The 23,722-nt window shown below is 41.1% G+C and overlaps 1 protein-coding gene across 1 annotated transcript; it reads left to right on the top strand.

The window, feature by feature from the left end:
* Positions 1 to 123: 123 nt before the first annotated feature.
* tubgcp6 (tubulin gamma complex component 6) lies at positions 124 to 23,717 on the top strand. The gene is made up of 25 exons (XM_004563792.2): positions 124 to 404; positions 797 to 1,602; positions 1,768 to 1,931; positions 2,539 to 2,752; positions 4,080 to 4,238; positions 4,570 to 4,691; positions 4,850 to 4,913; positions 5,015 to 5,124; positions 5,271 to 5,362; positions 7,384 to 7,523; positions 9,408 to 9,557; positions 11,042 to 11,123; positions 11,747 to 11,835; positions 11,991 to 12,106; positions 12,934 to 13,072; positions 13,149 to 13,196; positions 13,341 to 15,153; positions 15,591 to 15,752; positions 17,864 to 18,032; positions 18,726 to 18,867; positions 20,489 to 20,683; positions 21,277 to 21,409; positions 22,116 to 22,329; positions 22,822 to 23,015; positions 23,223 to 23,717. Exons 2-25 carry the CDS (start codon positions 817 to 819, stop codon positions 23,312 to 23,314), a joined length of 5,589 nt encoding a protein of 1,862 aa, XP_004563849.1. The 5' UTR covers positions 124 to 404; positions 797 to 816; the 3' UTR covers positions 23,315 to 23,717.
* Positions 23,718 to 23,722: the final 5 nt, after the last annotated feature.

The raw sequence follows: 23,722 nt of genomic DNA, 5'->3' as shown, positions 1-23,722 counted from the left end.
GTTACAAATGACACTTTTCTCATCCCCTGACAGACGAACAAAACGGACCAATCAGTCTGCCCTCTGCAGTATCATTAGCCAGTCGTTTGCAGAGGAGAACTTGATTGTCCAATCAGAGACAGGGGGAGGCAGATCTACTGTTTCTTGTTTCCTTGCGGCGGACGATGGAAGATGAATGAGGCGCCTAGCTTGCTTTTAGCTCCTAAGTGCAGCAACACTGCATATTAATTTGTAGCTGAAGTAAAAAACAAAAACAAAATCGAAATAAATATATAATTGGTCCGACTGTTATTGCGCTTAAACGTAGCTGGAAGGCTAATCGATGCAGAGGTACATTGGTCACAACAAACGGTAGCATGCACGGGAGGAGTCGCTGGAGGTGGATGCAAGGTTCAAATTTTCAGGTGAATTAATACATATAATACTATACCAAGAAGATAGAAAACTACAAGAAGGAAATATAGTTTTAGCTCGGAACAGCACAGGGCTTGCTAAAGAAACAAAAACATGCCGTTTGATATCTCAAACGTTAGCTAATAAGGCTAACGGTGATGCTAGTTAGCTGACACAGTATACATATAAAAACAGCCAGAGTAAGCGCACTATGTATAGGATACATACGCACACACGTACGTATACTGTGGTTTATAAAGGAAGTATTCAACAGTAATATGTCTACCAGTGTTGGTTGGACTGAGTTATTGTCTGATGTCTATGTGTTGTTAGGAAAACGTCTGTTATAGTTACAGTTGTTCTAAAAGCAATCACCTAAAACTTGTTTGTTTTACTCATACAGGCTGAGGCAAGAGAGCTACCATGAACCCAAGCCTTAACAACTGCATGATGCCCAGCTGTACCAGCAGCAGCATCACTGAACTGCTGAGTGCCCTGTGTGACTGCAGCCTTTCTGGGGTGTCATGGAAGCGCAGAGCACTGGGAGGAGTCTCAAGAGAAAGTTTCCACAGGGCTCTTAAAAAACGTGCCTACGGTGCCCTCCTGTCTAACCTGTTTCAAGATGGCACCAAAGGACCTGCACCAGGACTGAGTGCCACAGCTAATACACCACCGAGAAATAAAGTCTTGATGATATGTTTTGATTTACGTGTGGCTGGCTGTCGAGAGGAAGCAGAAAGGCTGGAAGAGCAGCTCGGGAGGCTGCCGGAGGGAGAATACTCTGGTTTGAAGGAAGTGGATGCAGTCCTTGACCTTCTTGTGAACCTTGCTGGGTCGGCACCTCCTCCCCCTACCTCGTTCAGCAGGGACTATATGAGAAGAGAGAGGCCTGTGCTGCGGATGCCTCAACCATGGAGCTACCAAAGTGAGGACTTGCAGAGGCTGGAGGCCCAGGCATGGGGTCTGGTGTGTGGGGAGGAATGGGGGACTTTGGAGAGTCTGTATGGAACTCAGAGGCTGATGGATGCTCCACCTGGCACAGGACTGCTAACTTTGAGAACAAAACTAGAAGCAGAAGAAAGATTTGAAAAGGAGACCAGGCTGACCCTGTTTGGAGCACTCCAGCACACTCGCACCTCAGACATGGACATAAGACTAGATCTGCCTCCAATCCCCAGTAATATTGATGTAACAGGGTTGGCGATACGAGTAAGACACCATATTATATCCTTAAGTAATATATTTAGTTTAGCTTAGGCTGTTTTATCATATGTCCACTTCAGCAGCTCAGCGTATTCATATTTGCACAGTGTTTGATTTAAATAATTTATCTTTGCATTGCTTTATGCACTCTCTCTTTGTTGTTCTCTGCAGGTGCCTCCTTGTTTAGATCAGTGTGAAGATGAGGGCTTCCAGTCAGCCTCCAACCTGACCCCAGACTCTCAGTCAGAGCCTAGCCCCATTCCAGACTTTGATATCTGGGAGGCTCTACGCACATTTGAGCCTGGAAGACGCCGCTGCTGGGAGTCTGTTGGCTGGTAAGTGATGTGTCAATTTGATTATGCTGTAAGCATGCCAAACTTCTTTTCGTATTTAAAAAAAAACAGCTGTAACCCACTAACAGTTGTAAATCTAGTTCCTCACTATAATATGAGAGCAACTACTGATTCTTTTCATAGTTTTATTGTTCTGCCTTTTTGAAATAATTGATGGGTCTATAAAATGCCAGAAAAAGCTGAAAAAAATATAAATAATGATAGATTGAATCATAGAAGCTTGCTTACGTTTTTGTAAGACCGAAGATGCCAAACTAATGAAAATGTGGAAAAAAAGCATTTTTGAAAAAAATAAACCAGTCTGTGTTTGGGTTGTGAGGTTTAATATAAATAAACATCTAAATGTTAAATGACAACAAAATCTGTGACATATAAATGAACAGAAATCCACTTTAGCTGGTAGATACTGAATTCAAGAGTATCCTGAATAAAACCAAAGCCTTTAGTTTAGAAAATGACATAATGACACATACACTATTAACTACAGAGTCATCAAGGTATTGGAGAGGCCCACTTGCTTAGTTTTTTTGGGTTTTGTATTTTTCTTCCCTCTGGAAAACTGAACTGAATGCCTCGTTTGTCTCACTAGCCCACCTGGAAAAAGGGAGTCTTTCTATCTAACAGAGGGAGGCAGGGAGGCCTTTGATCAGCTCTATCGGCTTTGGGAGGGTGAAATGAGGGTGGTGAGCACGAGCACACCGTCTCCTGTCCTCCCCTTACCCCTGGACTCCCAGAAGCAACTGGTGTCTGATCTCCTTAACGTCCTGATTGGAGTGGCTTCTACTACTTTTCCTCTCAACCAGGTGCAGTTCGTTATCTTTTATTAGTCTCTAAAATGCACTTTATTTGTTTTTTGTTTTTTTTTGTTTTTTAGTAGTCTGTCAGGCAGAAGTGATAAAAGTAACTAAAAGCGCCGTGACATGCTACAAATAGAAAAACAGATTAAAAGGAGAAGCTGGAATGTGATATAATGGGAAATTCGTGCATATAAACAAGCTGTACTGACTCATAAAATGTAACAGTGTGAAGTGTATGCTTAAGTCAGCTGCCTGATTAAATGATCATGAAATAAAATAAAATATTCCTAATTCTGAACACAAAAACCCAGGGGAGCTCTGCTGGTAGTTTATTGTTTCCCATTAAATTCTTATTTTTTGTCGGAAGATTATACTTATTTTTACAACATAAAGTGCATCCTACTTATCTTGTTTACTTCTCAATTCCTTATCTTGACTCTCCGGCATATTTTTATGATTAACATCAGTGTTTCCCTTTGGCTGACTGCTGCTGGTGGGGCCCCAGGGGGTACGGGGCAGACATAGCTTTTCCCACTTCCTTCTTTGTTATAACGACAAATCTCAGTCATTTGCCCCTGTTGTTTTACGCAGATTAACATTTGCTGGGAAGCTTTTTGTGCAGTTGCAGTAATGTGGCGAGTTGTCTTCAACTCGAGTAATGCAATCTTTACTTTGCTTCATTGCCCTGCTCTGTGCTTATGGTGAGTGGTTTTACACACAGTGAAGCCGGAGCAGAGGAGAGAAACAAGGATGGCTATAAATGACGGCAGAATGCATTAGGGGCATATGGCAGTGCAAGGAAATTAAATGTATTCTCATAAAATTGGCAAACCAAATAAATAATCATCACCCTCGCCCACTTTTGGTTTTTTGAAACTATATAAAGAATATATTGTATATATGTGTATGTGTATATTGTTATCTAAGTGAGTCCTGCCTCCTTCATTGGGTTGCCTTGAGGTCAAATTTTGTTTCTATAGTTACATAGGTGTTTTCTTTACTGCAAGTGCAATCAAGGCTGTGGATCAAGGCCCCCAGATGTGTGCTGTCTTGAAGTACTGTAAATATCTCTATAAAAAAAATCAATGTGAAAGAAAAAAATAACAAAAATAACACACAGCAGATTATGTGATGCAGTCTAAAATAATACCAGCAGAAGCCGTGCCTTCAAAAATCACCATGGACGTGACTCTTCTACAGCCTTGGCAAAATTCAATATCGAATGCACTAAAGACAGTCTTTGCTGCCGGGCTGTTTTATTGGATTTTATTAGACTGTACAGTTATTTATTGTGTTTTGTCCACCATCTGTCAATATGCGTTTCCCTTCTTAGAGTGTTCAGTTTGACGTCAGGCCCGGTGTGTGTGTGTCAGGAGCCTCTCCAGAGAGCGTGTCTCGTCTCTTGGGGGAATTGGCCCAGTACGGCACCTATTATTTGAGGCTCAGCCGCTTTTCTCTGCAGAGTGCTGACAAGAAGGGCTTAGTCTTCCAGGTATGTTTGCATAAGCATCGTTAATACCACTAACGCTGCAAATTATTTCCTCTAAGTTCTCTGCTTGCATTGTACTGTTGTTAATAGTGTTGTGTTCAGAAATTGGAAATAATCTTCCTGAATGGGCACTTTGAGACAAACACATGAGCATCTTATTTGCGTACGCAGCAAAATAAATAAATACGTCTAAAAATATTATATAATATATAAAAACAGGGAAAGAAAAAAATTAAAGTGCCCTAAATGAAGCAGTCCATAGCAGGCAACAAAATCCAACACAGAAAGAAGTCCACATGCATTTTAATCTGTGAACATATATTCCATCTCTTAGGCTTTTACCGGTGGCTTGAGGAAGTATCTGCATTACTACAGGGCTTGCGTTCTTAGTACGCCACCCACTCTTAGCCTGCTGACCATTGGCTTTCTCTTCCGCAAAGTGGGTCGCCAACTCAGGTGAGGTCAAATGCTTTTTACACGCTGGTTTTCTGGTGTTAACTTTGTCATTTTGAACCTCCACCTCACTTAGTTGACAGTACAGCCATATCCTTTCAAAGAGGACCTTGATGTAAATATCAGCAAATCAAAAATGCTTTGCTTTCTTTTAATCTAAGATACCTGTCAGAACTGTGCTGTGTGGATGGGCCTTTGGGTGCAGGCCAGGCCACCTTCCCTGTGGTGAGTGCTCTTTTATCTGCAAACTGCAATATGTCTTCTATCACAGTTGTGTTTAGCCTATCAGATGAGTTGTCAGCTTAGTGCCGTGTGGCTCTCCTCAGGGTGTTAAACTGCTGTCCTACCTGTACAATGAAGCACAGAATAACTGCAGCAACGAGAACTACCCTGTTCTTCTTTCGTTGCTGAAGAGCAGCTGTGAACCTTATACACGGTCAGTTTCTATGCGCCCCGTGCAGACAGGCATCCTGAAAACAGCAAAATATATCCTATATTATTTTAGTGATATAGCTAAATGGTTGATAAATCTGTCTAAGAGTGACACCACTATTTTGTTTTGTTTTTCTGTGCCTCACTTAGGTTTGTGTCTGACTGGGTGTACAGTGGCGTGTTTCGTGATGTTTATGGAGAGTTCATGATCCAGGTCAATGAGGAATACCTTAGCTACAGAGGTGAGGAGACACAGTACTTGCACACACATATACACACATGTCGCCGTATCAAAACCTTGGCTTCGGTCTCCAGGCTCTGAAAATGAAAAACCTGCCAGATACATAGTTGAGCAGAAAAAAATAGATTTTATTACAGCGTTTGTTGCCTAGTAGGATTTGTCCTTGTGTCTATAAAAGCTGTCATGACGTTATTGCACGATAATCAGTGGGAAACTGAATCAGATACCCCAGCTGGAAGAACCAGAGATATCTTCACTCAGTAAGCCATACAAATAAGTAGTGGTCCTTTATTCTTTTTAGCTGGTACAACTATTGTGGTTCTGGTTTAATTGCCATGGACACACATGGACCTGCTGAATTTATTTTTTGCTTCCAGAAAAATTAATGACTTTATTAATGACTTGATCCCTTGGGGAGACCAGAAGAGACCAAAGAGGCTTTGAGGCCAAAATAGACTCGTTTGTACTCTGCAGGATCTGAGGGACTTTGTGTGTCTCTGTATGTTGCTTTGCTCACACTGCTTTTCATTGTCATGTCTAATTTTTCATCTGTGGTCATCTTATCTGTATTGTGTAATGGCTTTAATTTCATTAATATCAAAACTTGAAAAATAAACATTACAATAGCTGTTTACTATATACAAATGTTGTTGTAGCTTATCTGTCATTTGATTGTTGTTGCTATTATCAGAAGATGAACAGCTATATATTATTTTTTTATTGTTAACAGTCCTGGGTGTAGTCCTTAAAGGATCAGAAAAAAAACAATAAAAAAAAAAAAAAAAAAAAGAAAAAGGCCAGGGTTCAAATCTCACCGAATCATTTGAGAATAATTGAATATTAGTCAAGCGGCAACCATGCCAACCATGCAGTGGTACAGTAAACAGTGAAACGAGACAACGTTCCTCCAAACCATGGTGCTACATATGATGTATAACAGACAATCAACGCAGGACTACATAAAGTGCAATGTGCAAAAATTGCAAAAAAACATAACAAAGACAGTGCAACACCAGACAGAGCGCAACGATACAGACACAAGACAGTGAGGACGCAAAAGTGCAATAGATGTGCAAAAGAGTGAGTATTGTGCAAAAAGTACGTTGGTGCATGAAGGTGTGCGTGAGTGTGTGTATGAGATTGTGCTTGGTAGTGACGTGTATGAAGATATGTGTGTCAGTCCAGTCACTGAGTGATTGATTAGTCAGTTGAACAGATGATTAACCACTAAATATTTTTGTTAATTGGCTGATAATTTAATTATTCGGGTAAGAAAAAAATGTTTGCCGTTTGATGGTATCAACTTTTGGATTTTGCTGATTTTTGGTTCTCTGGTTTTTAAATTGTTAGCCAGGCAGAATTGTACGTGAAAGCATCCCATTTTAGTTTATTCGTTTTTTGTAAACATTTTTGTATACATTTCTTTTTATTTCCATTTTGACAGTTACTCCATATATATACTGCTACATGAATCAAGACTGTCCAAATATTGTACGTCATGCAACACCCCATTCAAGGTCAGACCACCACCTCAGCTTTGTCTGACTAACAGGTCCATTTGCTCATCGGCTACACCTCATCAACTCCTGCAGCGAACCTCTGCACTTCACACTCTTGCTTTTTTGGAGGACACACAAATGTCATTGTTCTCCTCGAACTCCATCGGCCAAGGAAGCAATCAGCAGCTAAGCTTTCTTGGCAAGCCGCGGGCTTTCTGTAAAGAGCTCTGGAAGCCTCGTGCATTCATGTTCTCTTATACTTTTTGCTGAGGATCACTGAGCTAAGAGCTAACAATTTCCAAGAGTTAATTCAAGCAGCCAGAGTTTTGCCATGCCCCGTAAGTCATACTAATAAGGAAAAGTTTCAGCCCCAGCATGGGCTGGGTATTACTCCACCACCATTGCTTTTAAGATGTTTCAGTGCCGGGTACGATGTGCTGTTATAAGAGGCATAATGGACCACGAAAACTACTTACTCTAAATTGTAGGACAACATGTAATAGACATCTTTGAATTCCTGCAGACAAACACTTCTGGGTCCAAGGCTACACTCTGATCTCAAAGGATGTGGAGGATTGTGTGCCAGTCTTCTTGAGACACATTGCCAATGATGTGTATGTGTGTGGAAAGACTATCAACTTCCTCAAAATCTGCTGCCCACAGGTTTGTTTTGCACATTCACAGATCCACATTTATGTAGATATACATACATATAACGTAGATAGCCTTCTTAATTTGCCCAGTATAGAATTTTTGAGTCTTGTAAATACAGAAAACATGTTGAGAAATGGTTAAAAGTACCTAGCCATTTTTCCTCTGTTATTGCTGTTGATATCAATTGAACTGGCTGTATGTGCTTGATTATAAATGCCACAGTACAAATTCTATTCACTTGAAACTCCATACTGGCCAGAAATAGTGGAAAAAACAATCATTACTGCAACAGATGGGAACGTGGTCTCTTTGAAACTTTATTAATATGCTGTCATCAGAATTGTGATACATTTCCTGTTATTGTCAGGCAGATTTTTCATCTTCCATACTCATGTTTGACTCCTGCTTTGGAAAGAATAATATTGCTATTGGTGTCCTAGGTATCATGAAATATTACTTTTTAAATCACTCAGCTGGTTGTCAAAAATATTCTCCAATGGTTTTCATTAGTCGTATGTACACTGACAGAGTGTTCTTTGGTGGACAAACTATGCACCGTCAACATGGTTGAAGGGTGGTTGTTCTTTCTCTTCCTTACATTTATTAACCATCATAAATACACATCCTGATAAATTGAAAAAGATTAGCCTGCCAGTAAATTGGTCCGCCTCTTGTCAACCAGGAGTTGAAGCTTCAAATTCATTCACTTTAGTATCATAACAAGAGAATGTAGAAAGTTTTCACATTTGACCAAAAAGAACTTAAATTGTAAGTAAATGAATCACTTATATAGCAAACCAGGGGAAAAATCAGTAAAGTGGTGAAGTTTTCATGAAAATGTATTTTGCATAACTTCCCTACCTGCTGATTGCCCAGCATGATGTTTTTTACAGTCTGACCTCCATGACCTAAGCTGTAGGACCTTTGTTTCTAATTGGCATTCTGTAACTTTTCCTCTCTCTGTTCTTTCCCCTGATGCTTGAGTCTTTCTAGCCTGCAGGGTAGTTATCAATACCTAGGAAGAATTTATGGATTAAAAACACAAGAGTGAAGTGATGGGCATTAATGTGCTTACTAGCTGATATGGCACATGAATCCATGTCTTTAATTAAAGAAATACTTTGTTACCGTTATCTTCTGAATGAAATGCGTAATGCAATGTACAGCATAAAACCGATATGCAAAACAAGCGCACAAAGGAAACCATACATATTTGAATAAAAGTACAAAAACTGATTCATGGTAACATAATTACATGAAACAATCAAACGCACAAGAGGCACGGTGTGATTTAGATAAAAAAAAAAACAAAAAAAACAAAACAACTCTCCATATTTTGTGAAGTGTCTTATGTCACAGGCAATGTAATTATTCATTTCTGAAGTCTTGGGGCCAGGGGATCTTTTGATATCCATTTTAGTTTTTCAATTTTGGCAGTAATTAATACAGTTTCTGAAGGTTTGACTCTGATTTAATCCCATGCAGTCATAAGATCATAAACGGGAACAAGGCCAGTTACAGTGTCTGCATTATGCTTTCTTCGTTAAACACAGTATAACAGATTTGTATGATGGAATAATGAACACTTTGATTTTTTTTTTTTTAATTAGAAGCAGCACCACCATAACCAGGTCATTGCATAGCTTCTATTTCAAATTCATTCCCATACCGGTCTTCAACATCATCCTAAATTCATTGCTAGTTTGTGTTGTGCTGGTAGCTGTAAAAATGAGTTACATTTTCAGACAGCTGGTAACACATATTTTAATATGAAAGAAACTCTGGGGTTATAAAATATGTCAAAATCCACCAAATGAGTCATCCGAATTGATCCGTGAAATTTTTTTTCCCTCTTTTTATGATACTAAGATTCTGTCAACTGTGTGTCCACAGCACTACATCTGCTGGTCGGAGCTGCCAGTACCCCGCATCGCTGTCACCTTCTCTCTCCAGGAGGTGGAGGAGATTGAGAGAGACTGTGCAGTGTATCGTGGACGCATGGAGAGAATTGCAAAGCACAGTGCTATCAGCAGGGAGGAACAAGTAATGACACACATGGATATTCTTGTGTATCTTAGATGTCTGTGATGTGTTTTTCTTCTTCTTTTTTTCTGAGTCTGAGATTTTCTCATTGCTCAAAATCATCAGTTACATTTATGAGAGCTTTTCAGCTATATAGCCTAGAGTCGAGGCAGTGAAAAAGGAACTTTAACAAGACAAATCATTACCATAGACTATATGTAGTCCATATTTATATGGACATAGCCACCAAGATGCCATCCATTGGTTTGTGGACTAGCATTTAAAGCCTAAGTTTGGCGTTTTGGCAGTTGTCTCGCTAGGTTTTTGAAACGGAATACAACAACAGGGGGTTGTATCTGACTAAAAAATGAGGATACTGCAGACTTACACAATAGTTACACTGGACTACATGGGGCTGTCTATTCCCAAATGAACAGTATATGCAGATTTAGGGTTCTTTCACATTAATCTGTGAACACAGTTTAGTTTTGTATTTTTGTTTCATTAATTCATTTCAGTCTTTATTTACCTTTTGTTTCAATTCAGTTTGGTTTCCATTTCTGGACAACAACAACAAAGAACCTTTATTTGTCACATACGCTATCATACAGAGTACAACATGTAGTGAAATGTTCCAAGCAGACAGGCTGCAGACATGGCTGCACCATTTCAGGGCTTGGTTTTAGCATGGGGGGAATAGCCAGGACCCTTACTAGATACCACTGCCGGGCGGGAGTTGAACTTGCGACTCTTGGTCCAAAGGTGTGCAGTCTTACACTACCAGCTGGAGTAAATTTAATAGATATTTCAATACAAACACAACAGTTTGGGAAGGCAGTTGACTCAGTCTTAATACATCCTCCTTAGGCAGATTACACTAATAAACTAAAAAAAAATGTAATTTAGTTTTACTAAACTTATGGAAACTGTGATTACTGTCAAATAGCAGTTGATGGTTTCAGGATTGCAGTTAAGCAAATACAGTCCAAAGTTTTTGCTGACTGTTAGCCCGCATGCCAAGAAAGCCAGGATTGGTTAGTAGTAATCAGACTGAAAAACAGAAACCAGGACGCTTCCACTGCTTAAAATCTTGTTCTGTGATTCAGCAAATTCATATCCAGACAATGATCTTTTTACAGAAATTCCTTCTATGCTTTTTAGATCCAGAGGGTGTGTCCATCTTTTATATACAGTGTTTGATTACAGGTCTTGTCCTGTAAGTCAAAGAGAAAGGAGAACTTTTTTTTTCCGCTTTTTTTTTTTTTTTTTTACATTACACAATCCATCAAAGTGGCACTGATCTTCAAGTACAGAGGATTTCAGCAGCCAGTCATTAAAATGATGTGGATGAAGTCTCGAGCTTGTACTTGATTTAGTGTAACAACCTGGCTTGTATGGCGGATCTTGTGTGAGCCTCTGGCTGAGGAGGGGGAGGAGAGGTGAGAGACAGGGCAGGGACATAGATCTTTGTTAATGATGATATTTTTTTTTCTGTCTATTGTTAGGCCCTGAGGGCAGAGCAGGCACGCCAGGAGCTGATCAATCAGGTCAGAGAGTCAGCAGCCAAAACCCTGGAGAGCATCCGCGGTCAGTGTAACATTTATACACACACACACACACACACACACACACACACACACACACACACACACACACACACACACACACACACACACACACACATATACATACACTGTAAGTAGAATTTTATATACTGCGTGACGTACATGCATAACCCACATCCTGCTGGGTATACCTTTAACAAATGGCTCAACTCTAAGTATAAGCCTGATTCGCTTGTTGATTGCTAAATGCGAGAGCTTCCTTCAGCTCCATTCCCACCCCTCGGGAGAGCAGAGGAGATGCATGGGGCAATTGCAGTGAGGAAGGCTTTGAATACTTTCCAGTACCATGGGTTGTGAAATCTAATCATCACTTGCACAGTTTAGCTCTCACTCTTCACATCATTTATTACTTCAGAGGATGTGTGGCACTGTTGGGGGGCAGTGGTGGCTGGGTGGGGGGGGGGGAGTGTTCAGCCTGATGCGCTTTGCGTGTCTTGGCACGGGCATATTTGAGTTTGTTTATATGGGGCAGATGGTGATGTTGTCTTGTTTAAGTGTGTGCGAGAGGCAGACAAGAATGTTATGTACTTTTCTGTGTGTGTGGAGGGGTAAACAGCTCACTGTTATCTCCCCCGCCTCCTGTAGGGCGCCAGGTGTCACAACGTCTGGCTGAGGAGGCCAAGAAGAGGGAGCGTTTTGAGGAACTGAAACAGCACCTGGAGCAGGAGCAAGAGGTAGTAAGACATGAAAGAGAGAGAGAGGGTAAAAAAAGTGTGTGAATAGGAGTGCCTAGATTAAATTGTGTATTGTCAGGTATTGCATGTGATCCTCAGATAGTAAGAAAAGACCATGTGATAAACAGTAATGATGTATGTGCGTGTGGTGCCAGTGGAGAAGTGCAGCCAAGAAGAAGCAGGAGGAGGATGACTTCAGCTTTGCCAGAGAGCTGAGGGACAGAGAAAAGAGACTTCAAGCTTTGGAGGAGCAGCTGGAGCAGAGAGCTAGGTCTGACTGCCTTTACAGCTGTTAAGATTTTATTTGAAAAAACTATATCAACCTACTCATGCAAACATGATGGGACATCAGTTCTGTGTCCCGTGTTTTAATGTGCCAAATTTCCATAACTGATTCAGCACCATGAGCAAATAATGTGAACACTAAGCTTTTATTTACTACAATGACATGGCCGAGATCAGAGGGTACCATAGCTTAAAAAAAAAACACCTGTCATCTACAGCTTTTCCTCCAAACAGTTCACATCCTTACTTCTCCCTTGGTGCAACCTTTGCATTATTCAAAATATAAATACCTTCTAACTGTCCATAGATAGATAGATAGATAGATAAACGGATACTTTTTTGATCCCACAAGGGAAATTATTGTGTTTCAGCTGCAGGATGAAGAATAAAAAAGTAGTGCAGTTCTTGCTGTGCTAGGCAAAAAACTAAATTCTTTTCATGTGTGGATAAATAAGGCTTTTGTCAAGGAAAGCACAGGTTTCATGTTTTTGCAGGTCTTACTGATTAATTGCCTGTAGTTTGTTGAGGAATTTAGTTCTAATTAAAGCCAACACGTATTATAAGCACACAGGTTACCAGTACTCTCAGAGTCCCTCTAAACCACAAGCTCAGGTGGGGCAAACATTTTGGATACATCACAGTCATGCACAAATATGAATAAAACGTTAGCACAAATATAAAAAAAATCACTTAATGGTCAGTTCGGGAATGGCAGGGCCATTTATACAAGCATTTATTGCAGACTTCAGTAAGCGACTGAGGATAAGACCTTCAGCTACTTTAACATTCTTTTTTCCATTTATTTAATTCTAGGAAGGAGCTGATCGCTCAGTACAGCCGTCTATCGGAGGAAGCAGCTCGCAGAGAGAGACGAGCCATGTGGAGAGTGCAGCGAATGAGACTCGATGAAGCTCGTGCTCACTTTTTCAGGGATGACGGGCAAAAAACTCAGGTTTGTTACAAATGAATAGAAAACAAAGACATATAACCAAAACTTTGTAACCGAACCTTTTGTGATTTGTTTCCAGGCCATACTGGAAAAATATCCCTTGGGTCAGGAGAGACCTCATTTGGAAGTAATGTCACCTGCTCCCTCAGCACAACAGATTCCTCCACGACAAACAACAAGCTAGTTTTTGAACATCCAGTCTTTTTTCACTTCATGTCACTTGATGTGTGTTCCAGAAACATAATATTGAATTGTTAACATATCTTGACAGGAATTTCCCACCCAGGAGCTGTCAGAGCAGCAGACAACAAAGGCTCAAGAATCTGAAGCTGTATCACCACCACACGATCTGCCTTCGCCAAAGATTGCACAGGTTACAGCGGACCCTGCCCTCATATCTGAGGAAATTGACATCGGTGACTTTCTTCCCAAGTCTCCGAAGTCTCAGAGTCAGCAGGTAGATATGGCTCTACAGGAGATTGGCTCTGACCTACCCAAAGCCTGTCCTACAGCTCCACTAGTAGACTATGACTTCAGTGCCCCCTTTAGTCCACTTGAGGGTATCACTGGCCAAGCGTCAGTCCACCCCAGGCCCCGCTGGGGACCTGTAGTCCTGCCTGACATGATCCAAAACCACCCCTTTCACATCTCCTCTGAAGAGAAAATTCCTCAAATCCAGGAAACTGTAACCAAAGCTAGCCTGCTAGCCGGAGCCTCTCAGTCCAGCTCTCTAGGCCTGCACACCCCAGAGGAGTCTGAAAAGAGCAGTGTGTGCGCGCAACCTTCACAAGCCTCAGCACAGCAGTTGGATGAGAGTGGCTCAAATACAGGCAACGAACACAAGGAATCTACACCTATACTCCAACAGGATGCAGAAACAGGGATTCTCGAAAGTAAACCAGAAGACAGACAATCCAAAGATGACGTGGTTAACAAGGCTCTTTCCACTACAACTGTGCAAGGTGACCAAGGTGATCACAAAGTCCTGACAAGTCTTTCTGATGATGGTGGCGTGGAGCCACAGGAGACAGGCGCTAAAGAGCAAAGCTCAGACACACACAATAAAGATGGAAAAAATATTCCTTTGCCAGACTTTCACAGGCCTCTCTCCAGTCCTCATTCAGATGTCAGTCAAACTTCACCCACCATCCATGGACATTCCTCTGATGCTCACATAAAGATTGGACAGTATGTATCAGAGGTAACTGCTGCACTTCCCTCGCAGAACATCCACGGCCATGCATCAGATTCACACATCAAAATTGGAGGTCATGTTTCAGAAGTCGATGCTCCTGTACCTTCTCCTAACGTCCATGGTCACGCTTCCGATGCTCACGTCAAAATTGGGGAAAACGTTTCAGAGTTTGTCGCTCCTCTTCCTACTCCAAATGTCCACGGCCACGTCTCAGATGCCCACATAAAAGTTGGGGAACTCATTCCAGATGTAGTTTCCCCTCTACCTTCGCCCAGTGTTCACGGGCACAGTTCAGATGCTCATATTCAAGTTGGAGAAAATGTATCGGAGATTGTTGTACCACTCCCTGCTCCCAGCATCCACGGTCATTCCTCTGACGCAAATATAAAGGTTGGTGAGTTTGTGTCCAACGTTCCCGAAGCAAAACCTCGTTGGAGTAAGCACGGGCACGCTTCAGACAGCACCCTTCAGCCAGGTTGTCTGGTATCTGGAGCAGAACCATCCTTGTCGCCTTTGCCTGGAAGCTCTTACGGACACTCATCAGACTCAGCGTTAGGTGTTGGGTGTGTAGTTTCAGGAGATGAGCCCAAGCGGTCTCCTCTGCCCGGCAGTGCCCACGGCCATTCTTCAGACTCAAATTTAGGTGTTGGATGTGTTGTTTCTCAAAGTGAACCGCTTCCATCACCGCTGCCAGGCAGCAGCTATGGACACTCGTCTGATTCGACACTGGGGATAGGCTGTGTGGTGTTGGGGACTGAGCCACAACCTGCCCCATTGCCAGGCAGTACTTATGGACACTCGTCAGATTCTTCACTTGGTGTTGGATGTGTGGTGAAGGACAAAGAAACTGGAAATCAGCAGAAAGTAAAGGGCAATGAATACAACAAAGGTACGAAACAAAGCCTGTGTTATACACATACACATTCTGTTGTGACATTCATGTAATTAACCACATGTTACACTCAGTAATTTTTAAGATGTTACGAACTCTGAGGATATAAAATTGAACCCAAGCTCTTTAGTGTTCATTTGCAAAATTATTATTCCTTGTATCCACGTTGTTGTCTCGGGGCTTGTAGTGGGGTATTAAGTAGTATATCTGAAGTGTATTACCCCTGTTAACCCTGTTTTCACATTAGCATTTTCATGTGAAGCTTAGCATAATCACCGTTTTATTGTAACGGCAAAATTTGTGTCACCTGACTCTTTGCATGAAGGTGTGAAAAGCTGGAAGTGTAAAGTGTTTTTCATGTAGTGTAAATTGAGACGTCACTGCAAATTATGTTCTTTCTTTGTAAAAAGTAATTAGTCTACACTTCTCCTTAGGTTTTGTGTCAGAATGCCCCAGTGAGCAGCTGGCTGAGGGCATGGGGTCCTGGACAACCTGTTTAGGGTTGTCCCCTGGAGAAAAGTCCGAGCAGGAATACCTCTTGGCTTTGGCTGCCCAATACCAGGTGGAACAGTATGAGGACTGCTACAACCTAATGGGTTAGTTGAAAATATCAAGGGCTCGAAATGAACGGCTCCTTTGGGACTTGTTTATTGAGGGCAAAGTGAAGTGCGACTTGTATAGGGGTGGGGGTGGAGGGGTGGGGTGGAACAGTATTTCTGGCCACATCTCGTGGCATCTCCTTTGTGTGTTGTGGATAAGAGGTAACATAATGTAGGTGCATATGGTGTAATTGATCAGTTTGTACTTGGCATTCAAAATCCAGCACAGCAGCAAAACGGAAACAGTTTGTTCCTATTTAAATGGCTCATTGATGTTTTTGTGCCCAAGAGAATATTTTCAATTTATGGCTTGTAGGATTTTGTTTTATAAAACCTTTTCAAATGCATTTTCAGTGCATTCAAATAATAAGCTTATCTATCCATTTTTAATACTATTTATATTAATTTGTGCCATTAACGAACCACAAATAATTCCTTTAAAACTGCTATGTTTTTCTTTTTGCTGAAAATGAGATGAAACTCAGCACATGAAGCACTTTAAGGCTAATCTGTTCTTGTAGAAATTAAAATAGCTGCAGCCTACGCCAAGTAGGCCTTGGGCACATCTTTTTAAAACATCATTTCAAATTGCAAAGAAGTGAAAATGTGTAACAGCCTAGTCTTGTGGTACATACTTGATGTAAATTAAAACAATTATTTTTACATGTTCAGGACTGTTGCAAATCCAGAGGCTGTTGAATATTTGCTCCATCAGCAAGCAAAGGTTTGCATAAAAAGCAGTAATATTTCATAAAGGTCTGCTTTATGCTCGGGTGGGATGCCTCGTGGCTCGGTGGAGTAATATCCTGTCTTGTTCACTCTGTGTTCAACATTCAGTCATGCTGCTATTATTCATCCCTGTTTCTGGAGTTACTGTGAAATCAGTCATGGAAATCTACTCAGACAAATACGTGTTCCACACCACTGAGCAAAGTCAGGAGCAATAATTTAGGAAGTTTTATGAAAGATATGAGGCTACGGAAAACCCCCAAAATGACAGGATCAACTTGCAGTAAATGCTATAGCTTTTCAAGAAAATCAAAGTGATGGTAATTGTATATATTCTGAATAATTTTTAATTAGACCCAATTTACTTTTCCTTCATTTTAATCCTATATGTACAAATAAATGGTTACTCCCAAAAGTTTCAAATAATAAGGTCAGCATATGTGCAAATAATCCCAGTAAGCCTAAAAGCTAAACTTCAGACAACTTTCAACACTCAGTTACTGACACATTTTTCTACTCCTGGACCTTTGTGATGTCACAGAGGGATGGAGCTGGTGGTTGTGACCGTGGAAGCCCCACTCACCTGCTTTTCCAACTTTGTAATGGCCAAACGGGCAGAAGAAAATAGGCTCTTTGAAAGAGCAGCCTTAAGGTTTCTCTCAGAAGATGACAGAGGCACAGTATAAGATACCAACTTCAATATTATTAATATGGAGCTGGAAATGAGCATTACAGAGCACCTTGAACTCTTTACCCCTATAAAGAAGATTTGATGTCCTCCCCAGGATCCTTAATGATGGGTTTTGACACCTCGGTATATATCAATAAAAATGTGGTTTGACGACCACTAGAATAGTTTCTGGATTTTTCATTTTGGTCCATAAGCAGGCCTGAAATATGAGAGAAACAGCTCAGTTCAGAAAACAGATATAAAGGTTACTGCTAGGAGGCTTTCAATAGGTAAAGAGTTAAGGTAGTAGCTCAGTGGCTGTAACAAACAAGTATAAGCAATATTCATTTATAGGCTTTGGTTCTCAATAAGTTGATTAATCATTTGGTTCATAACAGCTTAACCCTCTCAGGCTCAAATTAAACTTTTTGTTGCTAATGCACAACCAAGTCCTGCAGTGGTACTTCTGAGTAAAAAAACTCATAAAATATGTATGTGGGGTAATCAGGTTGTTAGTTTTTAACTGTTGCAAATCAGCAACGCCTGCCTTGAGAGGGTTAAATGTTTGAAAAATACATTTTGCTTGAGTCCATTTTCACCTACTTAAATGACTCTGGGTCTTTTTTTACACTTTGAGGCACGGCACTGTTGTTTGCAGTCGTCAGAGTGATATTTCCTCAGCGGCATGCCTGTCATCTCTCTCTCACAGCTTCTTCCCCTACGTGTCAGCTGCTGAAGCAGGTAACTCGGGGCCCCTGGGGCCTTCCTGTGGACCCCACACTCCACAGAGCCACAGACACCACAGCTGTCCAACTCAGCGAGATGGTTTCCCTGCCAGTCCTTATAAAACACTCTGTGACTGCACCGCTCATCACACAGTGAGTGTCTGGAAAAAAAAGAGTTTGTGTTAGAAAATGGTAATAACATCCTTAACAACTGAGTACCAAGTGTCTGTGTTTAAAGCCAAATACAATGTTTAGAGAAATGCAAGTGTGAGTTTTCATAGATTCTATTCAGGCCACTTAAGCTGTAGTCGAGTATATATTCGGAGCTGCAGGAATAATTTAAATTCTTATTGCCTTTCATCCATTTTAAGATTCCATCAGAACTCCAGACAAGCTTGTCAGTCTTCACCTGCAGTGTTCCTGCACCCCATGCAGTCAAGCCTTTGTGTGTAAAAGAAATGGCTTTCTCATCCCTCACTGCACACAGAAAGAGTGCCGAATATTTAGTGTTAGCTCGTAATTTTTATTAACACATTTTTATTCCATGCATAGACAATGCAGTGGAGTTTGACAGAAATCTATTTTCGACTCTTCCTTGCTAACTTCTGAGTGAAAGAGAACCTTCTCACAATCAGTCTGTTTTATAAATGTGAATTCCTGAGAGACGATTTAAAGTAATGCCACATAGAAAGCCATCCACGGGGTGAAAAATAATATGCTGGTATATTCTCCGAGCTTCAGTAGGGTTGATGCCTGTACTGTCTACAACCTGTATGAATTTTGCAAGTCAGCACAAACTTTTCTCAACTTAACTTAGTCATTCCTTTCCTCACCTTCCATTCCCAGTGTATCTTTAGTGAACAAGGCCGTGGTGGACTACTTTTTTGTGGAGCTCGGTGTGGAAAGACACTTCGAGGCGCTGCGCCACTTCCTGCTGATGGAGGACGGCGAATTTGCGCAGTCCCTCAGCGATCTGCTGTTTGAGAAGGTGACGCTCTTTTGTGCTTCATATCTTTTTGTTGTCTTTATTTGAAATGGGCTGGTTGTCTCTTTCTCTCTGGTGTTGAATTCTAGCAGCGGACAGGAAAGAGAATCTCAGAGCAAGGTCAAATGCCCGGTCTCCATTTGGGAATTTTTATTTTTATTTTGTTTTATTTATGCTGCATGTATTAAATGTTGTCTGCTTGTAAAAAGCAGGCACGGGTAACCTTGAAAATTCCCCGGTCATTTATAACTCTAAACACAGTTTTAGAATGTATACGCCACAGTTAGATAGCAGTCGTTTCTTGCCTCATTACCCAGAGGGTCAGTTTCTAAGGGTTCGTATGTCCTCCTGCAAATGTGATTTAGTACCCTGGAGCCTGTGTGTGCACTGTGGTTCTGTCACATATAATCTCACAACATCGCTCATGTAAATTGCAATAACCCAATTTCCAAAAAGCTGCATCAGATCAATATTTTGATATTAGTAATAGACTTGGTGACTACATGTATATATGGGGGTTGGAGGGAGCTTTTTCTATTTTAAAAATGTCTAAAATACCACTGTTTGCTAACTGCACGCTAACATAGCAAGTGGATAGTACATTTATTGGAGTATTTAGCAGTTAAAGAGCCAGATTTCTTTTTAGGAGTTGGTGTTTGTTCATCTGCAGTCTCTGGACAGGTGGACACAATAACAAATAAACTATAAACGTTAAATAAAAGCACAACAAAATAATATTATATTCATGAAATCTTAAAAACTGTCCAGCACCACACCACCAACAAAACACATACACATTATAAAATCTTCATGTCCACTTTACATTCAAAGCCAGACTATGCTCTCAGTACTTACGTGGCTGAAAAAGCTGTAAAAAGTTTTAAAAAGATGAGCGCTCGGTGATTCGTGTGGACAGTTTTTTGGATGATGAGAAGAGATATTAAAAACCTACATTTTTCAAATTGGTCGGGAGCTTGTTAAGATCTTTAATGGACTTAAATGAAAAAGACGATTCTGCACAAAAGTGGAGCGTCTATTAGGATTTACCTTGAACACTAATGCTGAAGTTCTGCTCATCTGCTGTGAGCAAAGTTGTACAAATCTTTATAAAGGTGGCCGTGCAGTACTGCGAACCATTTTCAAACATCCGAATACAAAATTAGGTTTGCAAAATATTTAATATTTCATAAATCTCAAGAATATCACAGCGGTGATGCTGTTGTGCTTTTCTGTTTAGAGCTTTTAGGGCTCGTTCATAAAGAGAAGCAGGTTTAACTTTTAACCTTGTAAGCAATTTGTATCCAATTCCATCCCTGTTTGCTTGTTTTGAAGCACACGAAGCATCAGTGTGATATTTCTAGACTCTTTACTTCAACATCTTCCTGCCAGGAATTAACAAGCACAGCCTTTGCTAACACCTTCTTGCCTTTCTGATGAAATGATCAGGTACACCTGTCTCTTGACGCTCACGAGACAGAAGGTTTTGTTTATCCAGCTTAAATGCAGATTTCACTTATTATCACTCCTTTTTACCCTAAATGAGTCAATCAGCTCTTTCTAAATATGAACATGCGCCCCAACAACACATTACTTTTTTTTCTTCTTTCCCCCATCTCCCACCCAGCTGGCCAGTGGCCAAACCCCAGGCGAGCTCCTAACTCCCTTAGTCCTGAATTCCATCCTCAGCAAGGCCCTGCAGTATAGCTTACACGGGGACACGCCTTTGGCTGGAAACTTCACCTTCGCACTTCGCTTCCTCCCCGAGACCTTCCACCCACATGCCCCGGACTCTCTTAACTGCTTGGAGCTGCGCTACAAGGTGAGGCTGAGTGTTTTAATGGGGTAAATGAGCGAGTACCCTTGCATGGGTGTGCTTGTCTCAGCCTGAGTGGCAGCTTGACTGTGACAGCCTGTCATGTTTTGACAAACTGCTTTGGGTGTGGAAAATGAGCTTATCACACACTTAAATGGTTCAACTTCATAGATCGATTGGAGTCGCGTCTTTTAGGTGACATGCACAATGACTAATGCTGCACATATTGCCCTGAGTGTTCATTCCCTCCTTTGGCTCTCAGACTCTTCCTGTTTTTGGTGGATCTCAGTCTTAACTGTCCTGGCCCACTTCCCCTCCTCGTCCTTCTCGCTTTGTTTCCGCACATTTCTCCACCCAATTTTTCTTCTACCTCTAACTCCTCTCTCTCACCACTCTGGCTTAACTTCACAATCCTCTCACCTCCTCTGTCAACGTCTCTGCACTCACACCTTTTTCCTCTCCTCCCCCACATCATCCATCACTCTCTCTTTACCTGTTTTTCTCAGCTCCTTTTTCCTTCACACTCAAAGCTCCACGTGCCGTTCTTCCTTACAGCAGTTACATTTTTTTCTTCTTTTTTTTCTCGCAACATCTCCCAGGTCGACTGGCCGTTGAATATCATCATCACAGACAGCTGCATGAACAAGTACAACCGCCTGTTTTCGTTCCTGCTGCAGCTCAAACACATGGTGTGGAGCCTCCGTGATGTCTGGTTTCACCTCAAGAGAACAGGTGAGAGGACAGAGCTGCTGATTCAGAACCCAGCTTGAACTCCAGGTTACCTCTGAGAAGCAAGAGTTCAGAATCTCCCCTGTTGTGCTGCAGTGGTTTATAAAATATACATGGAAGAGAATGTTGAGATTTTTTTATTTATTTATACAAAGCAAACCTCAGACCTGTGGGATTGTTGTAAAACCGTGTGCATCCCTGGGTTAGGTGATATTGATCAGTTAAAGTCAGTGTAGACTACATAAATGGAGGTCCTGATAGGATGGATAAAAAAAACCCCTAAATGAATTAATATTAATAATACAGAAATAATATTATGACTCAGGCAGATCCTTTAGTAGTTTTCATCTGTAAACTGGGTGAATGTCCCACATGCAGGAAATACAATCCACCAAAGTCTGTTTCATAAATGTAGTTTCAGCTATCAGTTATTTTCTGTAATGATTTATATATATTGACTTTTTGTCAAAAAGTCAAAACAAAACAACAAAAAAAGATGATTGCTACAAGTTCCCAGAGCCCAAAGTCAGCTGTAATAGCCTTTTGTTACACTAAGAGAATACAGAGAGCCTGGAGGCTTTGATTATTGCATTGATTTGATACCAGCCACAAATCCTTGCGTGTCAGAGTCTGTAACCAGCAGATGTTTATGTTCTAGGTCCTTGCAGCACTGAGCATAACTTGTTCTGATGGCCTTTGTGTCTCTCAGCGCTGGTGAAAGGCGCAGGTCGCTCGGTGCAGTTCCGTCAGCTGCAGCTGTACAGACACGAGATGCAGCATTTTGTCAAGGTGATACAGGGATACATCGCTAATCAAATCCTGCAAGTGTCCTGGAGTGAGTTCACAGCCAAATTGGCCACTGCCAACGACCTAGATGCCATCCACCGTACACATGCAGACTACCTCAACAGAGCCATCTTCAGGTGAGTGCTGGAACTGCAAATGGGGAAATGCCGCTTAAGTAATTATTGCCGTTTGATTTTTCTGTTGACTGTGCATAGATTAGGTACTAGTTTTTGGGCGAATTTATTTATTTTAAGAGGTCAAGAAATAATTTAAAACAAGATCAAAAATTCTGAATGAAATACATTTTTCAACAACAAAAATCAGCCTTTTGAGTGATCACAGCTGCAGTTCAGCAGATTAACAACATTTCTTGAGGCTCTGTACGGGCAAAGCATGTCAAAGTAGCATTTAGCTCCCATAATTTCATCTAAAATTAATTAAACCTCCACGTAACAAGTTAATTAAAATTCCAGCTGAATCTGAGGTTAACTCGAACTCCATGAAAGATTTAATCTCATTAGGAGAGGTTGTCAGTATCACACTCGTATTTGTCGAACTTCAGCCCGTCTGAAAGTCATTCCGAAGTTTCTTGTCATGTCTCTTAAACTTTGCACTCGTCGCCTCTCCAGGGGTTTGCTGACGGAGAAAGCAGCTCCGGTCATGAACATCATCCACAGCATCTTCAGCCTGATCCTCAAGTTTCGGGCCCAGCTAATTGCACAGCCCTGGGACAAACAGCAGGGGGAGGCAGTGCACCCAAGCTTCATTGCCATGCAGCAGTCGTACAATACCTTCAAGTATTACTCTCACTTTCTTTTCAAAGGTAAGGCCAGGGAATGTTGTTTTGTCTGTATGAATGAAAGTTCAGCTTGTTTATCTTCCTTCTAAGCTCAAAGAGGTTTGTTAGGGGTTCACGTGAGGCATCAATAAATAAGTTAGTCTGTGCAGTCTTAGTATTTTTGACTTTGCTGAAAAACTGGTTTCATTGAGTGTAAAGCATTAAAAAATGTCTCTTCCTTTCTTCTCTCAGTGGTGACCAAGCTGGTGAACAGAGGCTATCAACCACATTTAGAAGATTTCCTGCTTCGCATCAACTTCAACAACTACTACAAAGACTCATGATCTTAAAGGAATCCTTTCTTCTAAAAAGTGGGTTTAATATGTCTGTAATTATTTTTTTACACCTTCATTTCATGACCAAAATACTTTTAAATCCTGCCTGCAGTATATTATAGGACATAGCTGTGACACTCAAAAGTTTTTAGGCATTCGTCCTGAATCAGGGTGCAGAATTTAATATGTACTTGAATAATTAAAAACAGCTTTTGAATAAATCTGTGCTGCCTGCCTGCGTGTGTGTGTGAGAAAGAGAGAGAGAGAGTGTGAGCGAGACTGAGATGACACTATTGTAATACATCACTTGCTGAGGTGTGCACACAGCTGTGTATATTTTTAAAAACTAAGTGTCAGGTAAATGTACATGCTACAGCAGATGCTTTTCTAAATAAAATCTCTATTCTCTGGATGTGT

Source organism: Maylandia zebra, linkage group LG7 (genome assembly GCF_041146795.1).
Source record: "Maylandia zebra isolate NMK-2024a linkage group LG7, Mzebra_GT3a, whole genome shotgun sequence".
In the NCBI taxonomy this organism is placed as follows: Eukaryota; Metazoa; Chordata; class Actinopteri; order Cichliformes; family Cichlidae; genus Maylandia; species Maylandia zebra.
Note: the sequence above shows the minus strand (reverse complement) of the source record. Positions and strands in the feature narration are given on the sequence as shown.